This window comes from Diceros bicornis, chromosome 26 (assembly GCF_020826845.1).
Source record: "Diceros bicornis minor isolate mBicDic1 chromosome 26, mDicBic1.mat.cur, whole genome shotgun sequence".
Lineage (NCBI taxonomy): Eukaryota > Metazoa > Chordata > Mammalia > Perissodactyla > Rhinocerotidae > Diceros > Diceros bicornis.
The window spans coordinates 11,892,236-11,909,959 of NC_080765.1; the positions used below are offsets into that span (position 1 = coordinate 11,892,236).

General features: G+C 47.1%; 1 protein-coding gene across 1 annotated transcript in view; it reads left to right on the top strand.

Moving 5' to 3' along the window:
* Window positions 1–2,040: 2,040 nt before the first annotated feature.
* Window positions 2,041–17,724, top strand: part of IQCE (IQ motif containing E) — a 57,212-nt gene continuing 41,528 nt past the window's right edge. The window contains 4 exon segments of the mRNA XM_058569403.1: window positions 2,041–2,140; window positions 2,143–2,204; window positions 15,061–15,108; window positions 16,623–16,668. Coding sequence (XP_058425386.1) covers window positions 2,041–2,140; window positions 2,143–2,204; window positions 15,061–15,108; window positions 16,623–16,668 — 256 coding nt within the window.

Here is a 17,724-nt window from a genome sequence, read left to right on the forward strand (position 1 = left end):
ACTTTGATGGGGGAACTACTTGGGACAACCAGCCTCCCTTATACACACACACACACAGACACACAAACACACACCCCTTAGAACTATTTGGGTGAAAAGGTTTGAACTGCACAGTTGTCTTCCCTGAATTGTGATTCCTCCTTGTGAAAATGGGGATACTAATATTTGCCTGATTGGGCAGTTGTGGGGGAAAACATCTTACAGTAGCATTGTGCTAAGTGCTTCACTTAATATAAACTCAGGTGATTCTGCAGCAGCTCTATGAAGGTGGGTTCTGTTACCATCCTTTCAGATGAGGAAATTGAGGTGCAGAGAGGCAGACTCCTAAGGTCTCACAGCTAGTGGGCTGGCACAGCTTGGAACGGAACCCAGGCAGTCTGGCTCCACAGTTGAATATTTTATTATACAGGTCCACAATTTCTTACCTGAAACTTTTGGGGATGAGTGGTTCAGAATTGTTCAGATTTTAGAAAAGTTACACGGTACATACATGCTCTATATGGGATTACAATTCTAGCAGGGGCTGATGCACGCCACATTCAAATGCATTAACAGTTCTGCAGTGAAATATACTCTCCAAGTGGAATGTATAATATAAACACTGTAAATAACTTTAGCTCAGATTTTTGTCAACCGATGAGTTGAGGTCAGAACAGGTTTTGCCAGTGAGTTTTGAAAGGTTTTCAGAATTCAGAACAGCAGATAGATACAAGGTTGTGGACATGTAATGTCTCTACAGTTAAATGAAAGCAAGTGAAACAACAGAAGCAGGAAGGGCAGAGAGTTTTCGGGGCACCAGGAGCGGGAGAGGAGCAGGAGGTACCAGTGCTTAGGTAGTTGTGGTATTGAAAGCCCTCATCTGCGGTGTGGACAATACCCCGAGGAAGCAAATGGAAGTTGTTAAGCAGACGAGTGGCCTGGTAAGATTTGCCTTTTATAAACCACCCTGGTGGCCAGACTGTAAAAGCTGGGCTCCTGACCACTAACCAGCTCAGTTTTCCCTGCTCGTAGGGAGACAGCCTGGGAGACCACCCCTGGGCACCTCAGCCCATTTTGTACTGATGAGGAACCTGATGGAAAGAGGGCCATGGACCCCGTACTAGGTGTTGGAGGTGGAACTAGAACACTAATAACCTGCTAGGCATTCCTTCTACTACACCAGGCTACATGGATGAGAGGACTCATTCATTCAGTCACCATGTAGTAATAATAACACTGTCACATTACACTCACTCTGGAAGGGGCGACTGTACTAAGCACTTTACAGATATTGACTCACTTGATCCTCACAATAACCCGTTTCTCCACTTTATATCTGAGGAAACAGGCACAGAGAAGTTGCATGACTCGCTAGATACCCAACAGCTATTGACTGAGCACCTGCTGTGTGCCAGGGACAGAGGTACAGCCGTGGACAAAACAAAGCCCCCGCCCCAGGGAGCTTACATTCTAGACATGGAATGTTCTCATAGATAATAAATGTCAGGTGGCTGGAAAAATGAAGCAGGGTTAGGGGACAGAGTAGATGCCCTTGGAGACCTGTATGAGGAGAAAGAGCAATAATTTAAATGAACTTTGAAGCCCAGGGCGCCTGAAGATCTTCATGACATGCACTGAGTGCCGGGCACTCATTATTTTTTGCTGTCCCGTTGTTAGATCCGAGCCCTAAAACCTAGGATAGAGATCAGGGAGGATAATTTTCTGAATGCCAGGCGTCCAGTACTAGCAGCCTGTGACACTGTACAAGCCCCTTGTCCCTTTCAACGTTAACCTAATAAATACTTATTAACGTCCTGCTCTGGTGACTAGCTCACAGGCTCGTCGTGGAGTGTGTACGAGAGAAGGGCCTGGACGCCCTCTGTAAACGGTTGAGCGCGGCCCACTCCGCGGCTGCTGCGCTGTTTCAGCTCCTCCCGCACCTCCGGGCGCGCTGCCGGTCGGCCCGCGGGTGTCGCAGCACAGGCGCAAGGTCGGCCCGGCTCACCGGGCGTCCGCCACATCCGGGGCTCGGGGTGGGGGGTGGGGGCCGGCGCGGTTGCTATGGCAGCGGGGTCGCGGCCGGCGCGCGGGCATTCCCGGAGGCGGCGGGCGGCCGGGAGGCCTGCGGAGCCCCGGAGCTCGACAGCCTCGCCCGCGGCGCCGAGGGGCGGCCGGGCAGCGCCACCGCCATGTCGCTGGGCGCCGGGGAGTCGGCATCGGAGACGGTAAGCGCGGGCGGGCGGGCCTCGTCGCTCCCTCCGGCTCGCCGGGTCTGCGGGCCGGAGGAAGGGGCGCAGGGCCGGCGGCCGCCGGGTGACAGCTGCCAATATTGTTACCGCATAAGAGCGGACCTCGGGCCCCCGCCAGCGTGCGGCCGGCCGGGCGTCGCCGCCCCTCGGCCAGCCTCCAGCTGCCTCTAGGTCTCGCCCGCCGTTGCACAGGCCGCCGCTTCCAGGAAGCCCTCCCGGACGCTGCGCCCTCGCCTCGGCGCCTGAGAGGCCGGGCCTGCGACCGTGGCCCGCGGGGTGACGGAGCTTACTGCGTAAGTGCCCGCCCACCCCGTGCCTCCAGGGCCGGGGACGACCCCGAGTCGAGGCCGGGGGCAACGGACGGGGCGACCGGCCCGAGCCATCCCAAGAGTGAGGGAGGAAGCCCCAGGCTCCGGGAACAGGGCTGTGCCCGGCAGTGATCAGAGAAAGTTTCCCGGAGGAGGTGCCCCAAGTAACCCTAAGGTTACTGTAACCCTCCGGTCAGGCCGAGCGGGCTCTCAGCTCGTTCCTTTACCAAGTGCTTTGGGTGCACTGTCTACTGGAGATACCAATGTGGATGCATAAGCCGCGTTCCCGTGGAGCGAGGGGAGAACAAGGCGATAAGCAGATCATTAAGATGTCAGAAAAGTGCTATGGAGAAAATAAAACAGGCCCATGTGAGGGAGGTGGGCTGGGGAGGGCTGCCTTACATTGGGTGCCAGGAACAGCAGCTCTGAGGAGCTCACACGTGCCTTGATCTCTTTTACAAGAAGCAGGCAGTCTGGTAAAAATTGGAGAGCAGAGAGACCAGCAAGTGCAAAGGCCCTGAGGTGAGAAACTGCAGTGTGTTCCAGGGCCCCAGAGAGAGCTTGCTGGGATCTCATTAGGGGCAGGGGGCGTGGATGGAACATGGGCATGGGCCTGACCATGGAGAGCCTTGCAGGCCATGCAAGGAGTTTGAATTTATTCAGGGCACAGTAGGAAGCCGTTGGAGGGTTGCAGACTGAGGGGACTTTGCTTCCTTCTCACTGAGGGCGCAGTGCTGAGCAGGGCTTGCACAGTTCACCCAGAGTAGGGGCTCGTGCTGCTGTTCTCTAGGAGCAGATGAAGTTTCCTGCTTGTTCCTCAAGGCCCGGAGTGTTGCTCACCTGGGAGGCCTGCCATCTCCACGGGCCTCAGTTACTGCTCCTTCATCTTTAAAAAGTGACTTCTTATGTTGTGATTGTAAAAATAATCCATCCCCATTAAAGAAAATTTGGAAACTTAATTATCCATAATCTAACTGCCTACAGAAAACCACAGTTAATGTTTAATGTATTTCCTTCCAATCTTTTTTTCAATGCATCTTTTTTCCATACACTTTAAAAGGTTGAGATCATATTTATATTGTTTAGTTTTAGTAACCTTTGCCATTTAATTTGTTGTTAGCATTTTCCCATATCCACACATTTTCAAGAACATGATTTTAAAAACTAACCTGGGGGTACCCCTATTTCACTGACCCATTTCCCCGCATTTACCCCTTTGTTTCACTTTTTTGCTGTTAGAAACAATGCTGCTGTAAACGTTCTTACACACATAAGCATTTGTTAAGCCCCTTACACATGTCAGGCTCTGAGGACACAGAAAGAAGCTAGCCCCAGTGCCTTGGCCTTCAGTCTCGTGAGAGAACTGGGGCAAAGCTCTCCCGGCATATAGGAGACTCAGCCCTGGCCCAGGCTCCCTGGTGCTTTCTCTGCTGCGCTGGGATCTCTTCTAAACCAGACAGGAGTCTCTTGAGGGTAGGCACTGTGCAGTCCCCCCCGTTGCTTGGAATGGTGCTGCCTCTGGACTTGCCTGTGAACTTCCCAGAGCACTTGCCATGTGCCGGGGGCTCCCTGTGCCGCGGCTGTACACAGGCTGCAGGCCCCGCTGACAGAGCCACAGGGGTGAAATGGAGCCTGGGCGGGTCGCCAGTGATTGAAGAGCCAGCACTTGTAACAGGGCTCACAGTTTCTAGAACAAGGTAAGAAGAGCATTTGTTGGGCGTTTACTGTCTGTGAGGTTCCGTGTCACGTGCTTTTAGTGCTCAGTTCTCCCTTCTAGATCTCTTGCTCGTGACCGCCGTGCTGTCCTGCCTGGTGGGTCCTCCTCTCCGTGTTGGAACCTCACAACAACACTGCTTTGAATATATTGATCAGGATCATGGATGCTCTGGGATCTTAGTCTGCTAAGGCCATCGTCTGGGCCCCTTCAACAGTAGTTTCCGGTGCCTACTTTGTCCCCGTATATTGGTCACACTTTCCTGTTTCTGTGTGTCTCATCATTTTCTGTTGGAAACTAGACGTTTAGATAATATATTACAGCAACTCAGGGTATTGATCCCTCTGCCCAAGGGATTGATGTGCTTTGCCTGCTGTTCTGTCTGTTTGGTGAGTGGCTTGGCTGATCTGACTCTGTGAAGTCGATTTCCCTGCACTGTGCAGCCTCTGATTCCCCGCCCAGATTGTTTCCTGTTTAAGTCTTTTAGCCTGACTACCTAGCGGTCACACCTGGGTCAGCAGAAGCCACTTGTTAGTCAGAAGTTGCGTTTAAGCCCCTCAGCCAGTCAGATTGGTGCCCTTTCCCGTTGTGTGTGTGTGTGGCTTGGAGGCTGTTGTCACAGTTCAGGAGTTCATGGTTCTGCCCACCGTGCAGCCAGGGACTAGTCGCTTGGGTTTTCTGTCTGCCATCTCTCCTGAGAGGGCATCCTTGGACATGCACGTTGTCCTCCGGGCCTCCAAGGATGTGTGTGATTTTATCTTTCGGCCTGGCTTGCTCGGAGCTGCTCTTGGGGCAGAGTAGTTGATTGTTGAGCCAGTGTTTGGTCAGAGGTTGTGCCAAGGCTCCTAGTGCCAGTGGGACTCGCCCTTTGGTTGGTCAGGGCGCGGTGTGGGGGTTGCGGGTCCGCCCCAGGCCTGCTCCTGAGTGGGTGCAGTCTAGCGCTTGCAGGCAGCCTCCTTGACCCTCACGGGTGACCACGACCGCAGGAAGGCTCTCCTGGGCCCTGTTTAACTTCCGGTTGCCCTACCAGTTCACTTTCTGCTGCTCTGATCCTTTTCAGTGCTCCCCGTCATGTCACCGCTGTCTTTTAGTTGGGGCTGGAATTGGGGACGTATGGAATTCTCCATTCTCTACTACAAATAAAGTCAGTCCCCTCGGGCACAACTGTTGGCCTGCCTCTCGCCCTGGGAAGGACCTCTGTGCCACTGCACAAGAACTGGCAGCAGGGACAGCGCTGGGCTTCTCTTGGAGTGACACTCCTGGGCCTGCTCCTCCCTGCGTGGAACCTCTGTCCTACAAGCAAGCTGGGGCAGGGTCGTTGGGGACCCAGAATTCTTAACCTGCCACGTCTGGGAACTTCTGGGAGCCAGGGTAGGCGGACCACCACCCCACCAGCACCCCCATTATCTTGACTGCCCCCACCTGGCGTAGAGCTCTCTGGAGCCCTGACTTTCACTGTTCTTCCCTGGATTTAGTAGATTTTCTTGAATTAATCTTTCTCCATTGCTGTATGCCCTTAGGTCAATTTCCAGAAACTTCCAATGATTGATTGTTGTATAACTTTCTCTGTTAAATGGTTGTTTGCTGAGGAGCGAGTCTTCCAAGCTCCTCACCCACCATTCTGGGCGAGGCCTCCTAGAGCAATGCAGTCCTTCCCCACTTGTACCGTGTGCTAGATTCTCATATGTTCCTGCATCTCTTTCTGGACACTCTGTCTTTTTTCCCAGTGTTTTAGTTAGATTGTATATGTATTTAACGCTTTTAAAAATCTGGTAGGAGGACGTGTCCTCCTTTGTCGATGAGGAAGCTGAGATTCAGAGAGGCAGTGGTGTGACCAGCATCACACAGCTGTCGTGGAGCTATTCCAGGCCTTCTCAGACTCCCCTCAGCGACTGCTGGCCAGCTAGAGCCCTGCCTGTTCCTGACACATGATGAATGGATGCGATCTAGTTTAGAAATAGGGGGCAGGGGGGCCAGCCCTCTGGCTTAGCGGTTAAGTGCGTGAGCTCCGCTACTGGCGGCCCAGGTTCGGATCCCGGGCGCGCACCGACGCACCGCTTCTCTGGCCATGCTGAGGCCGCGTCCCACATACAGCAACTAGAAGGATGTGCAGCTATGACATACAACTATCTACTGGGGCTTTGGGGAAAAAAAGGAGGAGGACTGGCAATAGATGTTAGCTCAGAACCGGTCTTCCTCAGCAAAAAGAGGAGAATTGGCATGGATGTTAGCTCAGGGCTGATCTTCCTCGCAAAAAAAAAAAAGAAAAGAAATAGGGGGCAGCTCAGATAGTACTTAGAGAAGGAAGAATGAATGGGCCATTACTGCTTTTTTTTAACTGATGTCTTAATAGTTTATAACATTGTGAAATTTTAGTTGTACATTATTGTCTGTCATTCACCATATACATGCATCCCTTCACCCCTTATTCCCAACCGCCAACCCCCTTGCCCCTGGTAACCACCAAACCGTTCTCTCTCTCCGTGTGTTTATCTTCCACATATGAGTGAAATCACGTGGGGTTTGTCTTTTTCTGGTTTGTTTCACTTAACATACCCTCCAGGTCCATCCATGTTGTTGCAAATGGGACAATTTTGTCTTTTTTATGGCTGAGTAGTATTCCATTGTATATATATACCACATCTTCTGTATTTATTTATTTATTATTTTTGTGTGTGTGTGAGGAAGATCAGCCCTGGGCTAACATGCATGCCAATCCTCCTCTTTTTGCTGAGGAAGACTGGCCCCAGGCTAACATCTGTGCCCATCTTCCTCCACTTTATATGGGACGCCGCCACAGCATGGCCTGACAAGCGGTGCATCGGTGCGCACCCGGGATCCAAACCCGGGCCACCAGCAGCAGAGAGCACGCACTTAACCGCTACGCCACGGGGCCAGCCCCTACCAAATCTTCTTTATCCACTCATCGGTCAATGGACACTTGGGTTGCTTCCACTTCTTGACTATAGTGCATAATGCTGTGATGAACATAGGGGTGCATAAGCCTCTTTGGATTGTTGATTTCAGGTTCATTGGATAGATACCCAGTGGTGGGATAGCTGGATCATAAGATATTTCTATTTTTAATTTTTTGAAGAATCTCCATACTGTTTGCCGTAGAGGCTGCACCAGTTTGCATTCCCACCAGCAGTGAATGAGGGTCCCTTTTTCTCCACAATGTCTCCAACATTTGTTGTTTTTTTGTCTTGGTGATTATAGCCATTCTAACAGGTGTAAGGTGATATCTTAATGTAGTTTTTATTTGCATTTCCGTGATGATTAGTGATGTTGAACATCTTTTCATATGCCTGTTGGCCATCTGTATATCTTCCTTGGGAAAGTATCTGTTCATATCCTCTGTCCTTTTTTTTTTTTGGTGAGGAAGGTTAGCCCTGAGCTAACATCCGTTGCCAGTCCTCCTCTTTTTGCTGAGGAAGATTGGCCCTGGGCTAACATCTGCGCCCATCTTCCTTTACTTTACATGGGACGCTGCCACAGCATGGCTTGACAAGCTGTGCGTTGATCTGTGCCCAGGATCCAAACCTGCAAACCCCGGGCCGCCAAAGCGGAGCACACGAACTTAACGGCTACACCACCAGGCCGGCCCCCTCTGCCCATTTCTTGATCAGGTTGGTTGTTTTTTTTGTTGTTCAGCTGTGTGAGTTTTTATATATTATAGAGATTAACCCCTTGTGGGATATATGATTTGTAAATATTTTTTCCCAGCTGGTGGGTTGTCTATTCATTTTGATTCTGGTTTCATTTGCATTGTAGAAGCTCTTTAATCTGATGAAGTCCCACTTGTTTATTTTTTCTTTTGTGTCCCTTGTCCGCGTAGACGTGGAATTCGAAAAGATCCCTTTATCACTGGTGACAAATAGTGTACTGCCTACATTTTCTTCCAAGATTTTTATAGTTTCAGGTCTCACTTTCAGGTCTTTGATCCATTTTGAGTTAATTTTTGTGTATGGCGAAAGAAGATGGTCTACTTTCCTTCTTTTGCAAGTGGCTATCCAGTTTTCCCAGCACCATTTGTTGAAGAGACTTTCCTTTCTCCATTGTATGTTCTTAGCTCCTTTGTCAAAGATTAGCTGCCCGTAGATGTGAGGTTTTATTTCTGGGCTTTCGATTCTGTTCCATTGATCTATGTGTCTGTTTTTTATACCAGTACTATGCTGTTTTGATTACTATCGCTTTGCAGTATGTTTTGAAGTCAGGGATTGGGATACCTGTAGCTTTGTTCTTTTTTCTCAGGATTGCTATAGCTATTCGGGGTCTTTTGTTGCCCCAGATCAATTTTAGGATTCCTTGTTCTATTTCCGTGAAGAATGTCATTGGGATTCTGATTGGGATTGCATTGAATCTGTAGATTGCTTTAGGTAATATGGACATTTTAACTATATTTATTCTTCCAATCCATGTGCATGGGATATTTTTCCATTTCTTTATGTCACCATCGATTTCTTTCAATAATGTCTTATAGTTTTCATTGTATAGGTCTTTCACCTCCTTGGTTAAATTTATTCCTAGATATTTTGTTCTTTTTGTTGTGATTGTAAATGGGATTATCTTTTTGAGTTCTCTTTCTGTTAGTTTGTTATTAGCATATAGAAATGCAACTGATTTTTGTCAGTTGATTTTGTACCCTGCAATTTTGCTATAGTTGTTGATTATTTCTAATAGTTTTCTAATGGATTCTTTTGGGTTTTCTTTCTTTTTTTTTTTTTTTGTGAGGACGATCAGCACTGCGCTAACATCTGCCAACCCTTCTCTTTTTTTGCTGAAGAAGACTGGCCCTGGGCTAACATCCATGCCCATCTTCCTCCACTTTATATGGGACGCCACCACAGCATGGCCTGACAAGCGGTGCATTGGTGCGCACCCGGGATCCGAACTGGTGAACCCTGGGCCACCGCAGCACACACTTAGCCGCTTGTGCCACCGGGCCGGCCCCATCTTTTGGGTTTTCTATGTATAAAATCATGTCATCTGCAAATAATGAGAGTTTCACTTCTTTGTTGCCTATTTGGATTCCTTTTATTCCCTTTTCTTGCCTAATTGCTCTGGCCAAAACCTCCAGTACTATGTTGAATAAGAGTGGCGAGAGTGGGCACCCTTGTCTTGTTCCTGTTCTCAGAGGAATGGCTTTCAGTTTTTCCCCTTTGAGTATGATGTTGGCTGTGGATTTGTCATATATGGCCATTATTATGTTGAGGACTTTCGTTCTGTACCCATTTTGTTGAGAGCATTTCTCATAAATCGATGTTGGAGCTTGTCAAATGCCTTCTCTGCATCTATTGAGATGATCATGTGGTTTTTATTCCTTGTTTTGTTAATGTGGTGTATCACATTGATTGATTTGTGGATGTGGAATCATCCCTGTGTCCCTGGTATAAATCCCACTTGGTCATGGTGTATGATCTTTTTAACATATTGGTGTATTCGGTTTGCCAATATTTTGTTGAGGATTGTTGCATCTATGTTCATCAGCGATATTGGCCTGTAATTTTCCTTCTTTGTGTTGTCTTTGCCTGGCTTTGGTATCAGGGTGATGTTGGCCTCGTAGAATGTGTTAGGAAGTATTCCATCTTCCTCTATTTTTTGGAATAGTTTGAGAAGGATAGGTATTAAATCTTCTCTGAATGTTTGGTAAAATTCTCCAGGGTAGCCATCTGGTACTGGACTTTTGTTTTTTGGGAGGTTTTTGATTACTGTTTCAATTTCTTTACTTGTGATTGGTCTATTCAGATTCTCTATTTCTTCTTGGCTCAGTTTTGGGAGGTTGTATGAGTCTAAGAATTTATCAATTTCTTCTAGATTGTCCAATTTGTTGGCATATAGTTTTTTATAGTATTCTCTTATAATCCTTTGTATTTCTGTGGTATCTGTTGTAATTTCTCCTCTTTCATTTCTAGTTTTATTTATTTGAGCCTTCTCTCTTTTTTTCTTAGTGAGTCTGGCTAAGGGTTTGTCAATTTTGTTTATCTTCTCAAAGAAACAACTCTTTGTTTCATTGATCCTGTCTAATGTTTTTTTGGTTTCAATTTCATTTATTTCTGCTCTAATTTTTATTATTTCCTTCCTGCTGACTTTAGGCTTTGTTTTTCTTTCTCTAGTTCTGTTAGGTATAGTTTAAGGTTGCTTATTTGGGATTTTTCTTGTTTGTTAAGGTGGGCTTGTATTGCTATGACTTTCCCTCTCAGGACTGCTTTTGCTGCATCCCATGTGAGTTGATATGGTGTATTTTCATTTTCATTAGTCTCCAGATATTTTTTTATTTCTCCTTTAATTTCATCAATGATCAGTTGGTTGTTCAGTATCATGTGGTTTAGTCTCCACATCTTTCTCACTTTCCCAGTTATTTTCTTGTAGTTGATTTCTAGTTTCATAGCATTATGGTCGGAAAAGATGCTTGTTATGATTTCAATCTTCTTAAATTTGTAGAGGCTTGCCTTTTTTCCCAACATACAGTCTATCCTTGATAATGTTCCACACATGTTTGAGAAGAATGTGTAGTCTGCTGTTTTTGGATGGAGTGCTCTGTATGTGTCTATTAGGTCCATCTCGTCTAGTTTTTCGTTTAAGTCCACTATTTCCTTATTGTCTGGATGATCTATCCATTGATGTAAGTGGGGTGTTGAGGTCCCCTACTACTATTGTGTTGTTGTTAATATCTCCTTTTAGGTTTGTTAATAGTTACTTTATGTGCTTTGGTGCTCCTGTGTTGGGTGCATATATATTTATAATTGATGTATCTTCTTGGTGGGGTGTCCCTTTTATCATTATATATTGCCCCTCTTTGTCTCTGATTACCTTTTTTTATCTTGAAGTCTACTTTGTCTAAGTATGGCAACACCTGCTTTCTTTTATTTGCCATTAGCTTGGAGTATTGTCTTCCATCCTTTCACTCTGAGCCTGTGTTTGTCTTTAGAGCTGAGATGTGTTTCCTGGAGGCAGCATATTGTTGGGTCTTGCTTTTTAATCCATCCCGCCACTCTGTGTCTTTTGATTAGAGAATTCAATCCATTTACATTTAGGGTAATTATTGATATTATACAATGTTATAAACCAATGTTACTGCCATAAACAAACAAAAAAATAGAGTGATTATTGTTATATGAGGGCTTAATGTTGCTATTTTCTTGCTCATTTGCTGGTTCTTTTGCATTTCCTTTGTTTCTTGTCCCGTGTGTTTTGGACTATCAATTCAGTTTGGTAGTTCTGTATGATGATTCTTTCAGTTTTCTCTTTATTTATCATATGTGACTGTGTTCTGATTATTTGTTTAGTGGTTACCTTGAAGTTTGTATAAAAAATCTCGTGGATGAGATAGTCCATTATCTGATGACCTTATTTCCTTAGACTAAGTCGATTCGATCCCTTTCCTCTTCCCCTTCTAAGTTATTATTGTCACAACTTATTCCATCTTGTGTTGTGAATGTGTATTTAAAGTGATGAGGTTATATTTATTTTTAGTATTTTCCTTCCCTTAGTCTTTGATTTTTATAATTGTTTGCTAACCTATTCTGATAGAGAACTGCAATTTTTCTGATTTTGTCTACCTATTTTTCTCCTTGCTCACAGCTTTGTATTCCCTTTCTCTTTTTTTTCCTCAGGTATGAGGGCCTTCTTGAGCATTTCTTGTAGTGGGGGTCTCGTGGCAATGAACTCCCTTAGCTTTTGTTTATCTGGGAAAGTTATTATTTCTCTATCATATCTGAAGGATATTTTCACTGGATAGAATATTCTTGGCTGAAAGTTTTTGTCTTTCAGAGTTTTGAATATATCATTCCAGTCTTTCCTAGCTTGTAAAGTTTCTGTCAAGAAATTTGCTGAAAGCCTAATGGGAATTCCTTTGTATGTTTGTTTGTTTTTTTTTTTTTTTGTCTAGCTGCGCTTGATATTGCTTCTTTGTCAGTCACTTTTGCCAGCTTTACTACTATATGCCTTGGCGAGGGTCTTTTCATGTTGATATATTTAGATCTCTTGACTTCGTTCACTAGTATTTCCAGCTCCTTCTCCAGATTCGGGAAGTTCTCAGCTATGATTTCCTTGAACAAGCTCTCTGCTCCTTTTTCCTTCTCTTCTCCCTCAGGAATACCTATAATCCTTATGCTGCATTTCCTAATTGAATCGGATATCTCTCGGAGAATTTCTTCATTTCTTTTTAGTCTTAGTTCTCTCTCCTCCTCTATCTGGAGCATTTCTGCATTCCTATCCTCAATAATGCTATTTCTTTTCTTCATATTGTCAGCTCTGTTCTTTAAAGATTCCAGGTTTTCCTTTATCTCCTCCATTGTGTTTTTCATCTCGAACATTTCTGATTGGTTTTTCTTTATGGTTTTAATCTCTTTTGTGAACAAATTCCTGATTTCATTGAATTGCCTGTCTGTATTTTCTTGTAATTCGTTGAGCTTTTTTATCATCACTATTTTGAATTCTCTGTCATTTAGGTTATAAATTTCTGTGCCTTCAGGGTTGATTTCTGAGTGCTTGTCATTTTCCTTTTGGTTGGAGATTTAATATATTTTTGCATCGTGCCTGCTGATGTTGGCTTATTTTTCCTCATCCTAAAAATATGTGGTCGCAGTTTCCACCTGCCGCCACTGGGTGGGGCCGAGGGCTGTGTATTCTGAGCCCGCTGCAGTCCATGGGCACTCTGGCCGACTGGTTGTGCTGGGGCACAACCGGTCGTGTGGGGGTGCCGGTCGTGTGGGGGTGCCGGTCGTGTGGGGGGAGGGGCTCTCTCTTTCACCTGCCAGATCCCGGAGGCTTCTCGTTCTTCCCTCACTATCTGCTCTCCTGTGGTGCTCAGATGTTGACTGCACCCCCACAACAGTTCCGTGTCCTCCATATGGGAATTTCCCACAGGCTGTGAGAGAACTTGGAGAGCGACCGTTTTCCCGCAGAGGGCCACCTCCTCTCCCCTCTCTCTCTGGGAGCCCCGCAGACCTGGAGACTGCCGATTGAATGGGGAGGGGGAGGATTTCTCCTTACCTGTCCCCACTTCCTCCACGGGTTCCAGCACCTTCACCTTCAGATGTACAGCTATGTGGGTCTCTCAGACGTACTTTGTGTTGTATGAATGTCCTCTGTTGGTATGTGAATGTTCTTTTAGTTGTATCTTCACAGGGGAGAGTCTACGGGGAAAGCTCACTCCACCATGATGCTGATGTCACTCCTGGTTTTTTTTTAATACTGTAAATGTCTCCTTCATTCTGCTGACTGAAGGGGTGGGTCTTGGGCTATTATACTCACTGTATTTACTTCCTCAGTTCCTTCTGACTGGCAGGATGGAAACTAGCAAAGTTGTGGAGGACTGACTGAGGGAGAACCTGATGGTTGTGGGCGAGCACACCTATTGAAGATGTTCATGAAACATAGCATCTCAGTCCCTTGTTGAAGGTTTAGGTCATTAAAAAGTTTTCAAGATTTTATTCAGAACAAGTAATAATGACAAGTATTCACAAAAGAAAGTTGTGACTTTTTCTGTACAGTTTCAACAGTTCACCTTCGTCTTTGGAGGCGCGTCCTTTGTGACGCTGAGGGACTCAGACATGGTTATTGATGGCTTTTCTGGTCTTCTGCGTGATGTGTATAGCTAATTCCCTGCCTTCTCTTCTGAAAATTTGCACATCATTTTCATATACTTTGTTAAATGAAAACTTCTCTCTATAATTGTCATATAGCTGCTTATACCTTAAAATGTCACCTGTTTAGTGACATCAGAAATCTGAGACTGGCTGATTTTTTTAAAGATTCTGTTTATTTGGAATACACTACCTTCCCCTTGTTCCTCAAGTCAAGTCACACTGCATTTGTTATCTGTAAACACTCTGTGTTTAAGAGGCATGCAACTGAAGGGTGCCCAATCATTAGAGTTGCACCTTATCCGCGTTATGGTGCAGCTGTACATTTCTAGTAAAATTTCAGACTGCTAACAGAGTTGTTGCTTAACATGCTGATAGTTAACCTTGTGGATGATGTGTGTGCTTTTCAGAATGCAGTAAAATCCCACTATGGTGCTGCGTGGATTCAACTATACCACAGCAGCTTGCTGAAGCATGATTACCTCCCCCACCCAGACATAGCATAATGGGTTCAGAATAGAGGCATTCAGTCCTAACTTCCAGGATCAACATTATAAATCAACAATATAGTATTTTGAAGCAATTTTTAAAATTTTTCTGCTTTCTCTTTTTTTAGGATTTAAACTTGAGTAGGTAGATTAACACAAAAACCTTCATCTCTTGGGGAAGTTCCCTTTTCTCCTTGATGTCCTGATACTGACGTTAGATGGTAGAAATTTTATTTCCCTCCCTGGGCCAGGGCACATCACTGCAGTAGGAAGGCAGGAAGCTTTATAAGCCCAAATCACATGTGAATTAATGAATGTTTTTTTAAATGACTTTGACTTGTTCTTGCCGGGATACAGTCACAGATTCCTTGTGCTTTGATGTGAAGATGAATAAGAGGACATTTAAACAATGTGAAAAATGAAATACTTTTATCAAGAACTGTTTCTTTATTGAAAGTTCACAACAATTCTGTGGAAATGGTGTCACTAGATTGACAGAAGTGGAGCGGCCCTACTAGGAGGAGTTTTTATTTTGTGTCCACCACCCATTCCTTCTGATGCGACTGGACAGACTGGCTGCTGCCTGAGCTGCACGTTCTGAGTTTACTCTGAGCTGGTTTTTTTGTGTTTCTGCCTCAGCAGCTGTGCATGGGCTGGTTTCACTTTGTAAGCGGGACTGTTGGAAGCCAAGCACATTTCTGAAAGTTTCACTGTTTGCATCTCTTCTTCCAGGGGGATGACAGTCTGTCCGCAATTACCTTTGACTCTGACTTTGAGACGGTGAGTGTGACGGCGAGGCAGTGTCGGAAAGCTGGAAAGCTGGGCTGGGTAGAAAATGAAGCCACTACCTGTGGCTTGTCCCGGGGCTGGTTACTGTTCCCTGCACTTTGACTCACACACGTACAGTAGGTCGTTCCCCACACGTGCTGTGTTTAGAGCTGGAACAGAAGTTCCACATGCTGCTCAGGGTTTGTGAAGTTTCAAGCCCTTAGTTGGATTTGTGTAACTGTGATTATAATCTTAAAACCTTTATCCAGAAGTTAGTCCTGGGCAGATGACAAGTTCCTCTCCTGCATCTGGTTTTGGCCCACACTCCCCACTAGCCCCCCAATCCTGACACGTCAGGGGCGGGAGAAGAGCTCAGATCGAGGTAGTCAGAAGTGACTGTGGTGGGAGAAAGGAGACCCTCGAGCAGCTGTGGCTCTGGAGGTGCACGATGTCCTGGCTTGGCTGCCCCGTCCCCAGGGTGCTGGGAACTGGCCTGAAGGGAGAGTGGACAGCAGGAATGGGCAGATCAAGGAGTCCAGAGGCAGACTGTGGCCCCCAGCCCGGCTGCTCTGGGTTTGTTTGGAAAGCTGGGCTGGGTAGAAAATGAAGCCACTACCTGCGCTTGTGGTGAAGGAAGAGCAACAGAAGCATGTGTCCCAGCAGATGGGGTTCTAGTCAGACCACAGCACGGAGCTCTGGGGAATCCGGCCCCAGCAGACCTCGTTCCACCTCCACTCTGTGGACTCGGGGAGCAGCATGGGTCCACTGTCTGCTGAGGGACCTCTACGGAGTTAAGAATTCTCCCTTGACGCCACTGCGGACGTGGGCCCAAGATGCTTGGGTGGGAGGAGGTCATCCAAACCAATCTCCCAGGGAAAATTCAGCCTGCACGGAATGTGGAGTTCATTGTTTCCGCTGGAAGGGAAGTAAGGGGAATTCTCTGTCTGTGGGAAGTAGGAGAGGAAAATAAGACATGGAGAGCTCTGCCATTTCCCAGACCACATAGCTACTAGTAGGAGAACCTAGTGGGTGCCAAGTTCTGCATTTGGCATCATGGTTGTCGAGGGAGGCGGTATTCCAGCCAAGGTCCTTCCTCTGCTGGACCCTCCCTCCACAGTGGGACTCGCGGTGGCCTTATTCACAGGTTTCATCTTGCTGAATCCGCCCTCGGGGACAGTCACAGCCTGGTACTCCGGGCACTTGCGGGAGGACAGTTGGGTGGTCTCTTCAGTCTGGAGTGAAGATCACCAGGCCCTCCGTTTCTGTGATTAGACTGGTGCCACGAGGGCCCTCGGGAGCCCAGCGCAGCCTCAGCGCGGCACTGACCACAGTTCCTCGTGGCGCCTCCCGTGCCCTGTGTTTCTTCCTTTGCTCAGACTTTGCTTGCGTCTCCGCTGAACTCATCTCCTCTCGTTGCCTTTCTACCCCCTCCAACCAGTTCTGAACACGCCTTGCTTCTTGATTGGGGCCAGTTTGGCTGCTGGAGATGGCTCAGCATACTTTATATCATTTCTTCTTTCTTTCAGAAAGCAAAAAGGAAAAGTTTCCACAAACCTCCACCCCCATCACCAAGTAAGTATGACCAGGCCCTGCCGTCCCTCCAATTCCCACAGTTTAACTCGGAAAATGGTTTCTAGAAGCCCTCCTTTTCTAGTGTCCTGGGAGAAAGATCAAGCATGTTTTCTCCTTTGAATACTTAGGATCATTGAGACACAACACTTGGTCAGCGTCGTGTTGTGTCTTGGGATCTTGGGAGTGTGCACTCCTGGGCTCACCGCCGTCCCCAGTCATCCCACAGGTCCCAGTGGTCCCAGTGGGAGGAGGCCCGGCCAAGGGCTAAGGCTGCTGAGCAGTCCCTGTCCTGCTGAGCCGCCCGCGGGCGCGGTGCCTCTGGCCTTTAGTGTTCCCTTTCTCCTGCTTTCTCGCGTCGCCTCACTCTTCAGAGTGCTCCACAGTGGGAGGACCTTTTTTAACCTCAGGATTGTTGCTTAAGACTCAACGCTGCTCATCTGGGTGCTGTAGTGAGAAGGTGGAGACATTCCAAGACCTGGTGGAAAGTTGGCGGTTTATTTCCTTTTGGGATCGCCCTGGGCTTATTTTGCCGGCAGGATTCTTCTGTTGCCCGTCCTCGGCAGGAGGAGGGCAGCGCTGTCCATGGCCCTGGTCAGGCAGGAGCTGCCTGTCAGGGAGGACGTGGCAGGAATGGGTCTTCCTCAGTTTGGGCTGTGGTAACACAGACAGGGCGACTTCTAGACAACAGGCATTTACTTCTCACAGTTCTGGAGGCCGGAAGTCCAAGACCAGGATGCCAGCATGGTTGGGTTCTGGCGACGTCCCTCTTTTGGGTTGCAGACGGCGGCCTCCTCATAGTATCTCACATGGTGGAAGGGGCGAGACAGCTCTGTGGGTCACTTCTATAGGGGCACTGATCCCATCATGAGGTCCCCACTCCATAACCTAATCACCTCCCAAAGACTCACCTCCTAATACTATCACATTGGGGCTTAGGTTTCAGCATACGGATTTTGGAGGACACACCCATTCAGTCCTTAACAGGATCCAGACGGCCGCCCAGGCCTCTCTGTCTCTGTTCTAACGTTGCTCTAGTGCACAGTGATCCATATGTGA